Source organism: Oncorhynchus kisutch, linkage group LG9 (assembly GCF_002021735.2).
Source record: "Oncorhynchus kisutch isolate 150728-3 linkage group LG9, Okis_V2, whole genome shotgun sequence".
NCBI classification, from domain to species: domain Eukaryota; kingdom Metazoa; phylum Chordata; class Actinopteri; order Salmoniformes; family Salmonidae; genus Oncorhynchus; species Oncorhynchus kisutch.
Window position 1 is genome coordinate 217501 of NC_034182.2, and position 20553 is coordinate 238053.

Below are 20553 nucleotides of genomic sequence, written 5' to 3' on the forward strand. Positions count from 1 at the left end.
TGCTAAAGGTGCTTCTACAAAGTATTGACTCAGGGGTGTGAATACTTATGTAAATTAGATATTTCTTAATTTTATTTTCAATAAAACAAAATGTAAACTTGGGGTTCATTATGTGGTATTGTGTCAATTTAATAAATTTGGAATTCAGGCTATTACACATTAAAATGTGGAATAAGTCAAGGGGTATAAATACTTTCTGAAGGCAAAATGTTAAAATCAAAGTATCGAATCGCAATACATTTAGAATCACACTACATATATAATCACACTACATATATAATCACACTACATATATAATCACACTACATTTAGAATCACAATACATATATAATCACACTACATATAGAATCACACTACATTTAGAATCACATTACATATAGAATCACAATACATATATAATCACACTACATATAGAATCACACTACATATAGAATCACATTACATATAGAATCACAATACATTTAGAATCACATTACATATAGAATCACAATACATATAGAATCACAATACATTTAGAATCACAATACATATATAATCACACTACATATAGAATCACACTACATATAGAATCACAATACATTTAGAATCACAATACATATATTATCACACTACATATATAATCACAATACCTATATAATCACACTACATATAGAATCACAATACATTTAGAATCACACTACATATAGAATCACACTACATATAGAATCACACTACATATAGAATCACAATACATATATAATCACACTACATATAGAATCACTATACATATAGAATCACTATACATATAGAATCACTATACATATAGAATCACTATACATATAGAATCACTATACATATAGAATCACAATACATATAGAATCACTATACATATAGAATCACTATACATATAGAATCACATTACATATAGAATCACTATACATAGAATCACACTACATATAGAATCACACTACATATAGAATCACTATACATATAGAATCACACTACATATAGAATCACTATACATATAGAATCACTATACATATAGAATCACTATACATATAGAATCACTATACATATAGAATCACTATACATATAGAATCACACTACATATATAATCACTATACATATAGAATCACACTACATATAGAATCACTATACATATAGAATCACTATACATATAGAATCACTATACATATAGAATCACACTACATATAGAATCACTATACATATAGAATCACACTACATATAGAATCACTATACATATAGAATCACTATACATATAGAATCACTATACATATAGAATCACTATACATATATAATCACTATACATATAGAATCACACTACATATATAATCACTATACATATAGAATCACACCACATGTAGAATCACACTACATATATAATCACTATACATGTAGAATCACACCACATATAGAATCACACTACATATAATTTCAGCACCTAAATCCTAAATATACCTAAATATCATGTTGTGAGGTCCTTGGCAAATCCCAGCCCTAACAGACAAGTGATGCAGAAAATGTTGTGCAGAGTGAGAAATGATTCTCATTTACTTCAGAAGTTATAGTTGTATCTGCAGACTGTTGCATGTTAGGTTCACTGTGTGCTCTCAAAACACAGTCAACCATCTACCTTAAACAAAGCTGCCTACTAATTCCCCCTCCTTTCAAGGGAAAGTAATCAGTTATTCCCAATAATGACCCTTCTCTCCCCAGAGGATGCAGTGGTATTCAGGTAACGACACAGTTTGTGTGTAGAGAAGTCATTTTTCACCCTGAAAATTGCAGAGTAGCATGTCTGACTAGGCTGAGTAAATGTCTGTCAGTGGCACACACACAACATGCACTCAATATTACACACACACACACACACACACACACACACAAACACGCACGGAGACACAAAATGCCTGTCTGGAAATTAGTCTAATGACCATGAGAAAATCTAAACATCTCTGTCAGTAAGATGATTAATGAGACAGTTTACAATGTATATAATAGCGATGTGAGAATGATGGAGGAAGACATTGCTTCTTCCCTGTTGTTGCCGGAACGTTGCGGGAATGTTAGGAAGCCCATAAGGGAAAGTCATTAAGAAGACTTTCACACAAGTAACCCTTGTAACGGTCATGGTTGTGAACCATAAAAGGTTGTGGAGCATATCTGGGTTTAGAGCTGGTTGGTTTGGTCTAACCACAGAAATACTTGTAATGTGGGAGGTGACCTGTTGTTGTGACTATGGGTTACTGATAATATCCTCGGGTGACCTGTTGTTGTGACTATGGGTTACTGATAATATCCTGGGTTGACCTGTTGTTGTGACTATGGGTTACTGATAATATCCTGGGGTGACCTGTTGTTGTGACTATAGGTTACTGATAATATCCTGGGGTGACCTGTTGTTGTGACTATGGGTTACTGATAATATCCTGGGGTGACCTGTTGTTGTGACTATGGGTTACTGATAATATCCTGGGGTGACCTGTTGTTGTGACTATGGGTTACTGATAATATCCTGGGGTGACCTGTTGTTGTGACTATGGATTAGTGATAATATCCTGGGGTGACCTGTTGTTGTGACTATGGGTTAGTGATAATATCCTGGGGTGACCTGTTGTTGTGACTATGGGTTACTGAAAATATCCTGGGGTGACCTGTTGTTGTGACTATGGGTTAGTGATAATATCCTGGGGTGACCTGTTGCTGTGACTATGGGTTACTGATAATATCCTGGGGTGACCTGTTGTTGTGACTATGGGTTACTGGTCATATCCTGGGGTGACCTGTTGTTGTGACTATCGGTTAGTGATAATATCCTGGGGTGACCTGTTGTTGTGACTATGGGTTACTGATAATATCCTGGGTTGACCTGTTGTTGTGACTATGGGTTAGTGATAATATCCTGGGGTGACCTGTTGTTGTGACTATGGGTTACTGGTCATATCCTGGGTAGACCTGTTGTTGTGACTATGGGTTAGTGATAATATCCTGGGGTGACCTGTTGTTGTGACTATGGGTTACTGGTCATATCCTGGGTAGACCTGTTGTTGTGACTATGGGTTAGTGATAATATCCTGGGGTGACCTGTTGTTGTGACTATGGGTTAGTGATAATATCCTGGGGTGACCTGTTGTTGTGACTATGGGTTACTGGTCATATCCTGGGTAGACCTGTTGTTGTGACTATGGGTTAGTGATAATATCCTGGGGTGACCTGTTGTTGTGACTATGGGTTAGTGATAATATCCTGGGGTGACCTGTTGTTGTGACTATGGGTTAGTGATAATATCCTGGGGTGACCTGTTGTTGTGACTATGGGTTACTGATAATATCCTGGGGTGACCTGTTGTTATGACAATGTTTAGTGATAATATCCTGGGTTGACCTGTTGTTGTGACTATGGGTTAGTGATAATATCCTGGGGTGACCTGTTGTTGTGACTATGGGTTAGTGATAATATCCTGGGGTGACCTGTTGTTGTGACTATGGGTTAGTGTTAATATCCTGGGGTGACCTGTTGTTGTGACTATGGGTTACTGATAATATCCTGGGTTGACCTGTTGTTGTGACTATGGGTTAGTGATAATATCCTGGGGTGACCTGTTGTTGTGACTATGGGTTAGTGATAATATCCTGGGGTGACCTGTTGTTGTGACTATGGGTTAGTGATAATATCCTGGGGTGACCTGTTGTTGTGACTATGGGTTACTGGTCATATCCTGGGGTGACCTGTTGTTGTGACTATGGGTTACTGGTCATATCCTGGGGTGACCTGTTGTTGTGACTATGGGTTACTGGTCATATCCTGGGTAGACCTGTTGTTGTGACTATGGGTTACTGGTCATATCCTGGGGTGACCTGTTGTTGTGACTATGGGTTACTGGTCATATCCTGGGGTGACCTGTTGTTGTGACTATGGGTTACTGGTCATATCCTGGGGTGACCTGTTGTTGTGACTATGGGTTAGTGATAATATCCTGGGGTGACCTGTTGTTGTGACTATGGGTTACTGGTCATATCCTGGGTAGACCTGTTGTTGTGACTATGGGTTAGTGATAATATCCTGGGGTGACCTGTTGTTGTGACTATGGGTTAGTGATAATATCCTGGGGTGACCTGTTGTTGTGACTATGGGTTAGTGATAATATCCTGGGGTGACCTGTTGTTGTGACTATGGGTTACTGATAATATCCTGGGGTGACCTGTTGTTATGACAATGTTTAGTGATAATATCCTGGGTTGACCTGTTGTTGTGACTATGGGTTAGTGATAATATCCTGGGTTGACAGTGAAGTTTAACTCAAGGTTGATATCCTTCAAACCTGTCCAGTTAGATATCAATGACTTTTAGCAGCCTTTACACAACATGGCTAATTATTCCCGATCTTGGCATTTCATTTTGACAGAGGAAGACCTTATGGTGGAAACAGGTTCCACACTACGTTCGTGTAACTTTTGAGTGATTTACTCCGTGAATGGTTTATTTGCTATTTTCTCTTATCTGTTGAACTATCAGCCTTTAAACAAATATTTTTGCCCCTTCCACTGTCCTGGCCTACTTATTAGCGGAGCAAGGAAATACATGTAATGTCTCATTGCTGTGAGGGACAGGGAAGCCTGAGCAGTTAGCATCCCTGAGACTAGAGGTGGCTCTGTGCAGATGGAACATAAACCTTCGGTTTAGGATTTTTATTGACACAGAAGGTCCGTATTTATTTTCTTAATGACCCGGGAAAGAGATGCGTGTGTGTGTGTGTGTGTATTAACCTGGAATGGGCTTTGTGTCTGTGTGTCTGTGTGTTTCTGTGTGTGTGTGTCAGTCAACTAAAGGTGTGTATTCCTCATCAACGAATCGTGCCTTCATCTTTTTAGCATGTGTGTACCCTACTGAACCCTGTAGAAGACTTACCAGAGGGCTAGAACATGAACTAATCCCATTCATTAGGGTTAGCATAAACCGTCTCCCAGCACTGGGACTATCCACATGTGCTGAGGCTGGGAGTCCAAATACCTTCAGTAAATTCAACCAGATGGATCACTACAGATCTGACGTGAATACACACACACTGACGGACGAACGGACGGACACACACACAAACACACACGCACAAACTCCTACGGATGGACAGGTGGATGGACACACACACACACACACGGACGGACACACACATGGAAACACGGACGGACGGACGGACGGATCATTAGAGATCTGATGTGAACATGGGATGCATCCAAAATGGCACCATATGACCTCTGGGTCTACCTATGGGCCCTGCTCAAACAGAGTGTACTGTAGAGGGAACGGGCTGCATTTAGGACACAGTCATGGCCTGATTTAGCTCACAGGTGGCATTTCCTTCAGCAAAACTGAATGCCACTTCATTTCACAAGCAATTTACCACAGCAACGGGACCTGGAAACTCCTCCTTCAGATTGCAGGAGCTTTCCAGTAGCGCCAACCACCAAGTCTTACTTATGCCTGGAGTGATCAAATCTGAAGTTGTTTTAGGTTGCACCTACAGCACTTTAAGACAGCTGGAGCGCGCAGACATATTGTCCTCACTATGTCCTGTAGTTACCTCTGTATTCTAGAGCTACTTTGGTAGGCAGAATGTGGTAGCTCAGCTGATCAAGATAACTGCAGATAAGGTAGTTAAAATAACGATTGAACTGCAATCAGCAAAACTGGACAAACTTTGGTTCGAAGTAGTTACTAGCATATTAACTTAATCGTTGCTTAATTTGCTTAGTTGTAGCTGTATATAATTACACAGATACAATAAATGCTAGATGCTATGTGGACACTTAAAGATGGACTCCGCAGGACGGGGAAACAGCGCCACTGGCCCCACCACCGTTGTTGTTTTTGTTGCCGAGCTGAGGAGAGTCATGCAGCAAGGAAAAACAAATAGCAGTACATACTGTGCTCTTCTGTTTCCAGTAACTTCTTTGTTGTTGTAATATCTCAAACAGACATGGCTGTTACATCATTAAGGATTCCAGCTTTAACATGTGAGTGTTGTTTGTTTGAGAGTTTGAAACTGATCAAGTGTTTTTTTAATTTATTTTTTATAAACCTTTATTGAACCTTTATTTAACTAGGCAAGTCAGTTAACAACAAATTCTTATTTACTAACCCAGGGTTTGGCCGGGTTAGAGTCCCTATGAGACAATCATGGCCAGTTGTGATACAGACTGGAATCAAACCAGGGTCAGTAGTGACACCTCTAGCACTGAGATGCAGTGCCTTAGACCGCTGTGCCACTCGGGAGCCCAAGTTGATGAGATGTTGATGAGGTGTTTGTCTCTCATCTCCTGTCAGAAAGAGTGTTCCAACTTCATCCGAGTGCTCCAACCCTACAACTCCACCCACCTGTATATCTGTGGTACAGGGGCCTTCCACCCCATCTGTGCCTACCTGGAGATGGGCAAACGGGCAGAGGTAAGGGGCAACAACACACACACACACACACACACACACCACCCCCTCTAACCTCCAATAGAATCTAAATTGCACCAAGACAAGGGACTAGATCATTATTTTCTGGTGTGACTATTTCCCACTCATTCAGTGTTTCTAATCAATGATTTCATTTGTGCAAAGTGGGGGAAAAAGCTCATTACACAGGCCCACATTAACAAGCGGAAATCGTTCTCCCACACAACAGTTGAATCAATCATCTTGATAAGCAGATACAGCTTAATCAATGAACCCACACAGTGTAACTGTTCAACTGTGGAAAGGGGGGGAAATCACTATCTTGTCCTGCATTAATATAATGGGTTCTGTGTGTGTGAGTGTGAGTGTGAGTGTGAGTGTGTGTGTGTGTGTGTGTGTGTGTGTGTGTGTGTGTGTGTGTGTGTGTGTGTGTGTGTGTGTGTGTGTGTGTGTGTGTGTGTGTGTGTGTGTGTGTGTGTGTGTGTGTGTGTGTGTGTGTGTTTGTGTGTGTGTGTGTGTGTGTGTATACCATGGTGCTATTTTACATAGATTGACGGGGTCTGTCAGTTATTAATATACATCTACAAGGGTCAATAAGGTACAGCTCTACTCCACAGTACGTGTTTCAGGTCTCTAATGACACACTGTTACCCATCAAGTGCACTAATTTGACACACTATTCCCCATTTAGTGAACTTCTTGCAAACCATATTCCTTCTGTAGTGCACTAATATGACACTATTCCTTATATAGTGAGCAACTTTTGTGTCATTTGCGTGTTGTTTTGGAATGTTCTAGATGGGTTTCCTACGGACTATTCTTGAACACTGATCTTTCCCTTCAGGACAACATCTTTCGACTGGAGTCGTCCCACTTCGAGAACGGCCGGGGGAAAAGCCCCTACGACCCCAAGATGCTCTCTGCGTCCATCATGTTAGGTGAGTCTGACTCTAATCCCACTTGTGATTGGTTGGAGTTTGGCAGTGGACTTCCTGACACTTAACATCTCTAATCTCATTGGCTGCTTGTTGCTGACCCTGGTTTCTGGTTGGCAGATGGGGAGCTGTACTCTGGCACATCGGCAGACTTCATGGGAAGGGACTTTGCCATCTTCCGAACCCTCGGGGAGCATCATCCTATCAGGACTGAGCAACATGACTCTAGATGGCTCAATGGTACAACACAGTGATTTAATATCTTCTTCATTTATTCTTTATTATACAGCTCGATCACATTAAAGCAAAAAGCTATTTTCCAAGGGAGAAATCAAATAAGACACTTCTGATTAAATTGTATTTGCAGAGGTATAACTAATTGAAATGAACAAGAGGGAACCGTTGATGATATGAGACAGTAGGCAACAACCTTTATTGGCTGAAATGATATGAATCAGCCCTTTTTATTGGTCGATAGGAGAGGGGGCTCTTGATAGTATAATATAGACATGATACACTTAATCCTTTAAAGCGCATCAAAGGAACCTTCTCATTGGTCAATTGGCGAGAGGACGCCATTCATTGGTTTAAATAGCTGTCAGACAGAGCTTAGTCCTATCTATAAGCCGTGAGTGTCTCTGATGATTCCCATTCAAAGACAGACATAGATATCAGATCCCATTCATAAAGTCAGTGTGTGTATGAATGTGTGTGGCTGCTGGTGCTGGTGAGATTAGCCAGGGATGGGAAAGAGAGGAGCCCTCACTCTGTCACTCTGCCTGCATAGCCAAGGATTTAATGGCTGCCGCACAAAAGGTCAATTTATGTTTTTTTCCCCCGGAGTCCATATTCTTTCCCATGGAGTTAATCCCCTCAGCTGTTTTCCGGCAGCGACGTCAAATTTCAACCCACCACCACCCCTTTACAGCCCCACCTCCCATTCACAGAACAGTGAACCCCCCCAAACCCACTCCATGGTGATGAATGCCGTGACACATTCAGAAAGAGCGATTTACCCAAAAGGTAATCTTCTCACCTTAATCCTCCTATTGTCTGTTGGCTTCTCCATCCACTGGCTCCGGATAAATCCTCTCTGGTTATTGTAATTTGGGGATTACCAGAATGGATTCTTTTCTATTCTAGACTCTAGACTAGTATGAATGGCAAGCATGGCGTTCCTACTTCAGAGAGAATCCTTAATGGCTATGTGAATAGGTATGCACTTCAGAAGGATTCAGACCCTAGGTTGGCCAGACAGACTGTGGCAGACATTTATTTACACATCCTCCCGATCTGTTAACACTCCTAACTTGGGTTTATAGTTAAGCCCACGACCAATGAAGTGGCCTTTGTCCGACATTAAATGTATTGAATGGCATGAGTGCAGCCGTTGTGGTGTGTGTGTGTGCGTGTTTGGGGGGGGGGGGGGGGGGGGGGGGGGTGTGTCTATGTGTGCATCCGTCTGCTCGCGCACTGTGCATTTATTAAATGTCTGTGTGTGTGCGTGTGTGTGTGTGTGTACTTGCATATCTGTGTTTGGGACTCTCACCCACATGGAGACAGTATAAATCTGGCAGCGTAAAGGTCCTGCTTTGGCCAGGGGTCTCCCTTTTCACAGCCACATCCTGTATTGTGTGAGTGTGTGTGTATATACAGTTGTGGCCAAATATGTTCGCACCCTTGTGCGTGTGTGTGTCAGTGTGCGTGTGTGTCAGTGTGTGTGTGTGTGTGTGTGTGTGTGTGTGTGTGTGTGTGTGTGTGTGTGTGTGTGTGTGTGTGTGGAGCTTACCGCCACCATAACACTGCCCCGCTTGTTGCTCTCTCTCTAACTTAGTTGGGTTGGCGGAACGCCACCTCTCCTTTCCCGTGCCGACGCCTCCATGACTGACTGCTCCCAGATCAGTTTTCCGTAAAGAGCTCTATCCCTCTAGCTGGGGATATTCAAGCCCTAGGCTCTTGGCTCAAGTTATTTAGGAGTTTGATTTCCTCGCACTCCGAAATCTGCAATCGATGTATTAGGGCTGTGTCCCAAATGGCACCCTATTCCCTATGTAGAAGTGCACTATATAGGGAATACGGTGCCATTTGTTACACATTCTGAAGTGTATATTACATAGAATCAGAGTCATATGTGTTTGTTTGGAGGTGTCTTCTAAAAAGGGGTTATGGAGGACTGGAGGATGGAGGTGTCTTCTAATAGGGGTTATGGAGGACTGGAGGATGGAGGTGTCTTCTAATAGGGGTTATGGAGGACTGGAGGATGGAGGTATCTTCTAATAGGGGTTATGGAGGACTGGAGGATGGAGGTGTCTTCTAATAGGGGTTATGGAGGATGGAGGATGGAGGTGTCTTCTAATAGGGGTTATGGAGGACTGGAGGATGGAGGTGTCTTCTAATAGGGGTTATGGAGGACTGGAGGATGGAGGTGTCTTCTAATAGGGGTTATGGAGGACTGGAGGTGTCTTCTATTAGGGGTTATGGAGGATGGAGGTGTCTTCTAATAGGGGTTATGGAGGACTGGAGGTGTCTTCTAATAGGGGTTATGGAGGACTGGAGGTTGGAGGTGTCTTCTAATAGGGGTTATGGAGGACTGGAGGATGGAGGACATGGTGGAATTAAATAGCGGTTGGTTTAATGTGGATATGAGGGTTTCATGGTTAAGCCCTGGTGAAAATTAGTCATTGTTTGTTTATCAAGCTGGTGTTTGTTTGCGTGCTCATGTATCTGTGTTTGCACATATGTGTTGAAATGTTTGATCATGTCTGTAAGCAGTTCGTGTGTGTGTGTGTGTGCGCGTGTGTGTTTGTACCCGTGTATTTGTTAACGTGTGTGTGTGTGTGTGTGTGTGTGTGTGTGTGTGTGTGTGTGTGTGTGTGTGTGTGTGTGTGTGTGTGTGTGTGTGTGCGTGCGTGTGTGTGTTTGTACCCGTGTATTTGTTAACGTGTGTGTGTGTGTGTGTGTGTGTGTGTGTGTGTGTGTGTGTGTGTGTGTGTGTGTGTGTGTGTGTGTGTGTGTGTCAGACCCCAGGTTTGTAGGTGTAAACCTGATCCCAGAGAGTGACAACCCTGAGGATGATAAGATCTTCCTCTTCTTCAAAGAGAACGCCATGGACGGAGAACACACTGGCAAGGCCACTATTGCCCGCATAGGACAACTGTGTAAGGTAACAACACACACACAAACACACACACAAGCATCCCATGCACACACTGGCATGCACAGACAGACACGCAAACACACATGGACGCATGGACACGCACACAAAACACACTGAAACAAACTAGCATGCACTCACACACACATCATGGATATATTAAACTCTCACACACATCATGGACATGTTAAACTCTCACACACATCATGGATATATTAAACTCTCACACACATCATGGACATGTTAAACTCACACACACATCATGGATATATTAAACTCACACACACATCATGGACATGTTAAACTCACACACACATCATGGATATATTAAACTCTCACACACATCATGGACATGTTAAACTCACACACACATCATGGATATATTAAACTCACACACACATCATGGACATGTTAAACTCACACACACATCATGGATATATTAAACTCTCACACACATCATGGACATGTTAAACTCACACACACATCATGGATATATTAAACTCTCACACACATCATGGATATATTAAACTCTCACACACATCATGGATATATTAAACTCTCACACACATCATGGATATATTAAACTCTCACACACATCATGGATATATTAAACTCTCACACACATCATGGATATATTAAACTCTCACACACATCATGGATATATTAAACTCTCACACACATCATGGATATATTAAACTCACACACACATCATGGATATATTAAACTCACACACACATCATGGACATGTTAAACTCACACACACATCATGGACATGTTAAACTCACACACACATCATGGACATGTTAAACTCTCACACACACAGTTCCATTCACAGGGACACAGAAATATGTCACATACACAGATGTTCCCCAGTATCAAAGCTGAATCCACACAAGTATTATATTAGGATTTTCATGCCTGTCTGTAGACTATCTGTGTGTGTAACGTATGTGTGTTTGTGTGTGTAAGGTGTGTGTTTATTTGTGTGTGTATTGTGAGTGTGTGTAATGTGTGTGTTTGTGTGTGTAAGGTGTGTGTGTAAGGTGTGTGTGTATTGTGTGTGTGTAACGTGTGTGTTTGTGTGTGTAACGTGTGTTTGTTTATTTGTGTGTGTAACGTGTATGTGTTTGTGTGAGTAGCGTGTGTGTATTTATTTGTGTGTGTAACGTGTGTGTGTGTGTTTGTGTGTGTCTGTCCCTGCAGAATGACCTGGGAGGTCACAGGAGTCTGGTCAATAAGTGGACCACCTTCCTCAAGGCCAGACTGACCTGCTCAGTGCCAGGCCTCAACGGCATCGACACACACTTCGACGAGCTGCGTAAGGAACTGCGTGTGTGTATGTGAGCCTCTCTGTGGGTACTTTATACCCGAGAGGGGTACGTATGGTAGCATCGTTTCATTGAAACACTGTATGATGTTGGGATGGTTGTGCTAATGTCCCGATGTGGTTTCTATGTGTTTCAGAGGATGTCTTTCTGATGAGCTCCAAAGATCCTAAGAACCCAGTGATCTATGCTGTCTTCACAACTTCTAGGTAATGATCTAGATATTTATGATTCATAAAACCTACTGTGCCCTTGTGTGTATTCAATACTACTACTATTGATCATAGTACGCATGTGCTATGTTTGCTAGGGGATCTGTACTGTATAACAGTGAAACCATTCTAGACAAATTATTAAAACACACAAAGCTCATATCTCTACTGTCCTCTCTCTCTCTTTCTGTAATCCCTAAACAATCCTTTAGAAAAATCCTTTTTGCCTCCTTTAATCCTCTTCCAGGTGGCCAGACATCACCTTGTCTTACCTCCTCCTCAGATTCAAAATCCCTTTAATCCTCTTCCAGGTGGCCAGACATCACCTTGTCTTACCTCCTCCTCAGATTGAAAATCCCTTTAATCCTCTTCCAGGTGGCCAGACATCACCTTGTCTTACCTCCTCCTCAGATTGAAAATCCCTTTAATCCTCTTCCAGGTGGCCAGACATCACCTTGTCTTACCTCCTCCTCAGATTGAAAATCCCTTTAATCCTCTTCCAGGTGGCCAGACATCACCTTGTCTTACCTCCTCCTCAGATTGAAAATCCCTTTAATCATCTTCCAGGTGGCCAGACATCACCTTGTTTTACCTCCTCCTCAGATTGAAAATCTCTTTAATCCTCTTCCAGGTGGCCAGACATCACCTTGTCTTACCTCCTCCTCAGATTGAAAATCCCTTTAATCCTCTTCCAGGTGGCCAGACATCACCTTGTCTTACCTCCCTTTAATCCTCTTCCCCATTCTCTGCTACCTGTCCCCTTTCATTGTAAAACTCTGTGGAACCTCGGAGCTAAATCTGATTAAGTGGTGGAGAGGTAGTGGGGTGGGGGAGGGGGGACACAATCCTCGCTCCCCAGGGAACGTCTCCCTCTCCCTGGCCGACGCTCAAACCTCGACAGGGGTAGCCTCCAGAGCCGTGGTTCTATTGTACTGTACACACTGTTGGGCAGTGCGAGATTAAATAAGCGAGTTAAAAGCGGCTTGAGGCGAAAAACAATGTTGGCGATGGGGGCTTCTTCAGATGATGGATTAGGCGGCTGGCGGCGTTCGGCGTGCCATGTTCGAGCGGCATTGTCTGGAGCCGCCGCCGCACGATTAGGACAAACACTTCATCATTAATCACAGACCTAATAATAAGAATGAGTACAGAGAAAATGAGAAGAGAGAGGGGGGGGGGGGGGAGATGTGAGTGGAGAGAGGGGGGGGGGAGAGAGGGAGAGAGAGAGAGAGAGAGAGAGAGGGGGGAGGGAGAGAGAGGGAGAGGCCAAGCTCGTTAACAAAACAGGCTCATCATTTTGTTTAACCAATCACTGTGCAGGTCTGTGCCTCTCCACCATCTCTAATGCATGCAGTGTAACACAGCACTTGAAAATTCAATTACAGGCTTTGAGGAATTAGACTGGTTTAATTGTTTTTGTAAGTGGCCTGTTTCAGAGATGAATAGAGCCGGGGATTCAGGGGACTGGCTTTTAATATTCCACTTAATGAGGCCCATAGGCTGCTGCTGCTGATAGATCGATGGTACTGATACCAGTGGTGTGTGTGTATTCCACCTGCACTAGTGTCTGTCCAACCTCCAGGCGTGTCAGGGATTAGAGTGTTTGTGTATGCCCAGCGGTTAATTGCATTTCTCCCTAATTAACATTTGACAAAAGCTCCTCCATTAATCTTTAGTGGTTTACTGATATCTGGGGTTCTGGGTGGACAGATGCTCCTATACCACCCACATCACTGCTAGCCTGGTCCCAGATCAGTTTGTGCTGTATAGCCAACTCCTATAGTCATTGTCACAATATGCTAGCCTGGTCCCAGATCAGTTTGTACTGTATAGCTAAGGTCCCAGATCAGTTTGTTCTGAATAGCCAAGGTCCCAGATCAGTTTGAGATTTATAGCAAAAGGTCCCAGATCAGTTTGTGCTTTATAGCAAAAGGTCCCAGACCAGTTTGTGCCTTGTAGGAAAAGGTCCCAGACCAGGTTGTGCTTTATAGCCAAGGTCCCAGACCAGTTAGTGCTTTATAGCCAAGGTCCCAGACCAGTTTGTGCCTTATGGGAAAAGGTCCCAAACCAGGTTGTGCTTTATAGCCAAGGTCCCAGACCAGTTAGTGCTTTATAGCCAAGGTCCCAGACCAGTTAGTGCTTTATAGCCAAGGTCCCAGATCAGTTTGCGCTGTACACTCTAAAAATAAAAGGTTCCTGGAGTATCCTTTAGGGTTTCTTCAAATTGAAACTGTCGGGGAACCCCTTTAAAGGGGTTCTTCAAATAACCCTTTTTAACAACCCCTTTTAATGGTTCCTCAAATAACCTTTTGAAGAACCTTTTGGGGTACATTTTTGAACTAACTCCCCTCCCCTATTGTCATTATTGATATTGTTATTATTATTATTATTAATAATAATAACAATATGCATAACAATAAGAACAATAACATAATATTGCAGTTGTCAGTGTTTATTATTATTTTAGTAGCAAAGCAGAATGAATAAATCGAAATATGAGGTAAACTCCCAGCAGAGCCCCAAGTCTAATGGGTATATCCTCTGGCGTGTTGATGTTAATGTGATGATGTTCCCTGTATCCATAGCCAGAATGATTTTGCAGTGCATGGTGATCTAACAGGTTTCCTATTATATTCATCAGAGGTGTAGGGAGGGTGAAGTCTGTGAATCCCAAAAATAGTCATTATACAGATGATCAACAAAACATGCCCACGACAGTATTCATACCTTGGTTTTTGTGGTAAATGTGAATGAAAAAAGCTGTTTTGATAATGGTTTTCATACACATATCTTATCCATAATGTAGAGGCCTATGGGATATTCATTGAAGAGGTGAGGGAGGTATACCTGCACACACAGACACAAAAGTGAGCAGCTAGCCTTCAACATATTCTTATAGCTTACATATTCTTACCTCTTTGTTGATTAATATCCATTGAATTGTGTCCGTTTTCTGTTTTAGAAAGATTTTCACTAAGAGCAGCTGTTTAGCTGGTTAAACAAAGGTTAGCCATGTGATGTAAACATTATGTCAATGTCAAGAAAGCTTCTCAACAACAAGCGGCACTCGCCACACTGGTCGCCGAATCGCAGCTGCTTTTCCCAAGTCTACGACAGATCCTCCAGAGTGTCATTTGCTCAATAGGCCTTGTTGCAAAGAAATATGTTGCAAAGAAATATGTTGCAAAGAAATATGTTGCAAAGAAATATGTTGCAAAGAAATATGTTGCAAAGAAATATGTTGCAAAGAAATATGTTGCAAAGAAATATGTTGCAAAGAAATGGTTGTAATATTAGAAGGTTAAACACTGCTGTTATAAACGTAACGTTCTATTTGTCGTTATTGCATCAATGCAGGCAATTTATGGTGATATGGATGGTTTTCCACATCGCTCAGCTCTAATCTCAAGTGATACTATTCTCTGTATAACGCAGTGCACTACTTTACCCAAGCCACAGGGGAATATAGTTTCAGATGGACCAATAAACTACTGCATGTCCATAAATAATCACTATTATGTGCATCTAGTCAATTCAAATGTATTGTTTTGTATTTTATGGCAGTACATGGATTTGTTTAAATTCATTCTAGAGGAATTTTTATGGTCTTGAACCATTTCTTGTAAATGATTCTGTCCAGCCCTACGATTCACACAGATACACTTTAGCACATGGAACAAATGATGGAATTGTCCATTGGAAAGCCTACAGTGGTGGAATACTGCAACACAGCATTCCCATCATTCACTCCAACTGTGTTCCATTAGGGGTGAATTACGGTCTCGCTCGTTGGTAACCGGCCTAAATTCCTGTCCATTCTCTGGAAGCTGGATTCTATCACAGCCATGTTTCTAACCGACATCCTCTCCATTCAATTATGACAACATTGTTCTTGGTCTGTCTGTTGTATGTCAGGGTGAGCTTTGATTCTGTCCTCTTCTACAGCTCTAATATCAGACCTGGATATTGTTATTGTCTTATGTTGTGATGGTTATGGGTCTCACAGTCTCCCCCCCTCCTCTCTCTCTCCCTCTCCCTCTCTCCCTCTTTCCCTCTACCTCTCTTCTCATCCTCTCTCCCTCCCTCCCTACTCCCCCTCTACAGTAACATATTCAAAGGCTCAGCAGTGTGTATGTACAACATGGCAGACATCCGGAGGGTCTTCCTGGGTCCCTATGCCCACCGAGATGGGCCCACCTACCAGTGGGTACCCTTCCAGGGGAGGGTGCCCTACCCCCGCCCTGGCACGGTGAGTCACAGGGGGGTCATATGGGGGTTATGACAAGTTATAGCATCTCATAGCTGCTACTACTGCTACTTAGACAAATACAAGTAATTCACAACTGATACCTATATTTACGTATGGAAGAGGCAAGTGACTGATGGCACACATGTCAACTTTTATAGAAGTCATGAATATCAATAGTTATAGCAAGGTAATAGGTGACTTATGAAAGGAAAACGTAACATTAGTATTCATCACAATAACCTCAATAACCATATTCCCTACTTATTATAACACGGCTCAACATGAAATACATATGACCTCAGTTCCAGACACATAGATGTATTAAATGTGACTTGTTAACTCTAGAACCTCCTGTTCTTCATAGTGCCCCAGCTATGACCTCAGTTCCAGACACATAGATGTATTAAATGTGACTTGTTAACTCTAGAACCTCCTGTTCTTCATAGTGCCCCAGCTATGACCTCAGTTCCAGACACATAGATGTATTAAATGTGACTTGTTAACTCTAGAACCTCCTGTTCTTCATAGTGCCCCAGCTATGACCTCAGTTCCAGACACATAGATGTATTAAATGTGACTTGTTAACTCTAGAACCTCCTGTTCTTCATAGTGCACCAGCTATGACCTCAGTTCCAGACACATAGATGTATTAAATGTGACTTGTTAACTCTAGAACCTCCTGTTCTTCATAGTGCCCCAGCTATGACCTCAGTTCCAGACACATAGATGTATTAAATGTGACTTGTTAACTCTAGAACCTCCTGTTCTTCATAGTGCCCCAGCTATGACCTCAGTTCCAGACACATAGATGTATTAAATGTGACATGTTAACTCTAGAACCTCCTGTTCTTCATAGTGCCCCAGCTATGACCTCAGTTCCAGACACATAGATGTATTAAATGTGACATGTTAACTCTAGAACCTCCTGTTCTTCATAGTGCACCAGCTATGACCTCAGTTCCAGACACATAGATGTATTAAATGTGACTTGTTAACTCTAGAACCTCCTGTCCTTCATAGTGCACCAGCTATGACCTCAGTTCCAGACACATAGATGTATTAAACCTGACCTATAGCCTCTTGTTCTTCATAGTGCCCCAGTAAAACGTTTGGGGGCTTTGACTCCACCAAGGACCTCCCTGATGATGTGATCACCTTTGCGCGGGGCCACCCGGCCATGTTTAACCCTGTGCACCCCATCGGGGGTCGTCCCATCGTGGTGAGGACTGATGTGGACTACCAGTTCTCCCAGCTAGTGGTGGACAAGGTGGAGGCCGAGGACGGACAGTACGACGTCATGTTCATTGGAACAGGTCAGTGAGATATGATTCATTTATTTTTAGATGATCCTTTTTTAAAATTAGCAATCCAACTGGTTGAATGCTACGTTAAAAAAAGTCCATGTTTTTTGGGGGGGAATTTATGATTTGTGCTCAAGGTTGTTACGCTGCATGAGCACCTAAGCCAAGCAAATGTCCCCTTGAGCGAAGTTCACCTTGACATCAACTTCAATAAAAAGGAAATCCTGCAAGGATTCGTTGCCTCCTTCTTTTGACCTTGAGTGACTGAACAGTTATATTGTAGTGTATTGAATGTGCTGTTATAGACCTGGGCACGATCCTGTAGGTGGTTAGAGTCAGAGAGATAACTGAATACTGATGTATGTTTCCTGTTGTAGACCTGGGCACGGTCCTGTAGGGGGTTAGAGTCAGAGAGATAACTGAATACTGATGTATGTTTCCTGTTGTAGACCTGTGCACGGTCCTGAAGGTGGTTAGAGTCAGAAAGATAACTGAATACTGATGTATGTTTCCTGTTGTAGACCTGGGCACGGTCCTGAAGGTGGTTAGAGTCAGAGAGATAACTGAATACTGATGTATGTTTCCTGTTATAGACCTGGGCACGGTCCTGTAGGTGGTTAGAGTCAGAGAGATAACTGAATACTGATGTATGTTTCCTGTTGTAGACCTGGGCACGGTCCTGAAGGTGGTTAGAGTCAGAGAGATAACTGAATACTGATGTATGTTTCCTGTTATAGACCTGGGCACGGTCCTGAAGGTGGTTAGAGTCAGAGAGATAACTGAATACTGATGTATGTTTCCTGTTGTAGAGGACCTGGGCACGGTCCTGTAGGTGGTTAGAGTCAGAGAGATAACTGAATACTGATGTATGTTTCCTGTTGTAGACCTGGGCACGGTCTTGAAGGTGGTTAGAGTCAGAGAGATAACTGAATACTGATGTATGTTTCCTGTTGTAGAGGACCTGGGCACGGTCCTGAAGGTGGTTAGAGTCAGAGAGATAACTGAATACTGATGTATGTTTCCTGTTATAGACCTGGGCACGGTCCTGTAGGTGGTTAGAGTCAGAGAGATAACTGAATACTGATGTATGTTTCCTGTTGTAGACCTGGGCCCGGTCCTGAAGGTGGTTAGAGAAAGAGAGATAACTGAATACTGATGTATGTTTCCTGTTATAGACCTGGGCACGGTCCTGAAGGTGGTTAGAGTCAGAGAGATAACTGAATACTGATGTATGTTTCCTGTTGTAGAGGACCTGGGCACGGTCCTGTAGGTGGTTAGAGTCAGAGAGATAACTGAATACTGATGTATGTTTCCTGTTGTAGACCTGGGCACGGTCTTGAAGGTGGTTAGAGTCAGAGAGATAACTGAATACTGATGTATGTTTCCTGTTATAGACCTGGGCACGGTCCTGTAGGTGGCTAGAGTCAGAGAGATAACTGAATACTGATGTATGTTTCCTGTTGTAGACCTGGGCACGGTCCTGAAGGTGGTTAGAGTCAGAGAGATAACTGAATACTGATGTATGTTTCCTGTTATAGACCTGGGCACGGTCCTGAACGTGGTTAGAGTCAGAGAGATAACTGAATACTGATGTATGTTTCCTGTTGTAGAGGACCTGGGCACGGTCCTGTAGGTGGTTAGAGTCAGAGAGATAACTGAATACTGATGTATGTTTCCTGTTGTAGACCTGGGCACGGTCCTGTAGGTGGTTAGAGTCAGAGAGATAACTGAATACTGATGTATGTTTCCTGTTGTAGAGGACCTGGGCACGGTCCTGTAGGTGGTTAGAGTCAGAGAGATAACTGAATACTGATGTATGTTTCCTGTTGTAGACCTGGGCACGGTCCTGAAGGTGGCTAGAGTCAGAGAGATAACTGAATACTCATGTATGTTTCCTGTTGTAGACCTGGGCACGGTCCTGTAGGTGGTTAGAGTCAGAGAGATAACTGAATACTGATGTATGTTTCCTGTTGTAGACCTGGGCACGGTCCTGTAGGTGGTTAGAGTCAGAGAGATAACTGCATACTGATGTATGTTTCCTGTTGTAGACCTGGGCACGGTCCTGTAGGTGGTTAGAGTCAGAGAGATAACTGAATACTGATGTATGTTTCCTGTTGTAGACCTGGGCACGGTCCTGTAGGTGGTTAGAGTCAGAGAGATAACTGAATACTGATGTATGTTTCCTGTTGTAGACCTGGGCACGGTCCTGAAGGTGGTTAGAGTCAGAGAGATAACTGAATACTGATGTATGTTTCCTGTTGTAGACCTGGGCACGGTCCTGTAGGTGGTTAGAGTCAGAGAGATAACTGAATACTGATGTATGTTTCCTGTTATAGACCTGGGCACGGTCCTGTAGGTGGTTAGAGTCAGAGAGATAACTGAATACTGATGTATGTTTCCTGTTGTAGACCTGGGCACGGTCCTGTAGGTGGTTAGAGTCAGAGAGATAACTGAATACTGATGTATGTTTCCTGTTGTAGACCTGGGCACGGTCCTGTAGGTGGTTAGAGTCAGATAGATAACTGAATACTGATGTATGTTTCCTGTTATAGACCTGGGCACGGTCCTGTAGGTGGTTAGAGTCAGAGAGATAACTGAATACTGATGTATGTTTCCTGTTGTAGACCTGGGCACGGTCCTGTAGGTGGTTAGAGTCAGAGAGATAACTGAATACTGATGTATGTTTCCTGTTGTAGAGGACCTGGGCACGGTCCTGTAGGTGGTTAGAGTCAGAGAGATAACTGAATACTGATGTATGTTTCCTGTTGTAGACCTGGGCACGGTCTTGAAGGTGGTTAGAGTCAGAGAGATAACTGAATACTGATGTATGTTTCCTGTTGTAGAGGACCTGGGCACGGTCCTGTAGGTGGTTAGAGTCAGAGAGATAACTGAATACTGATGTATGTTTCCTGTTGTAGACCTGGGCACGGTCCTGTAGG

General features: G+C 42.8%; 1 protein-coding gene across 1 annotated transcript in view; it reads left to right on the forward strand.

The window, feature by feature from the left end:
- Positions 1-20553, forward strand: part of sema3aa (sema domain, immunoglobulin domain (Ig), short basic domain, secreted, (semaphorin) 3Aa) — a 70505-nt gene that overhangs the window by 31149 nt on the left and 18803 nt on the right. The window contains exons 4-11 of the mRNA XM_031831409.1: positions 6322-6441; positions 7283-7376; positions 7494-7613; positions 10394-10536; positions 11731-11845; positions 11992-12061; positions 16169-16313; positions 17407-17626. Of these exons, the coding sequence (XP_031687269.1) occupies positions 6322-6441; positions 7283-7376; positions 7494-7613; positions 10394-10536; positions 11731-11845; positions 11992-12061; positions 16169-16313; positions 17407-17626 (1027 nt within the window). The remainder of the gene's footprint in view (positions 1-6321; positions 6442-7282; positions 7377-7493; positions 7614-10393; positions 10537-11730; positions 11846-11991; positions 12062-16168; positions 16314-17406; positions 17627-20553) is intronic.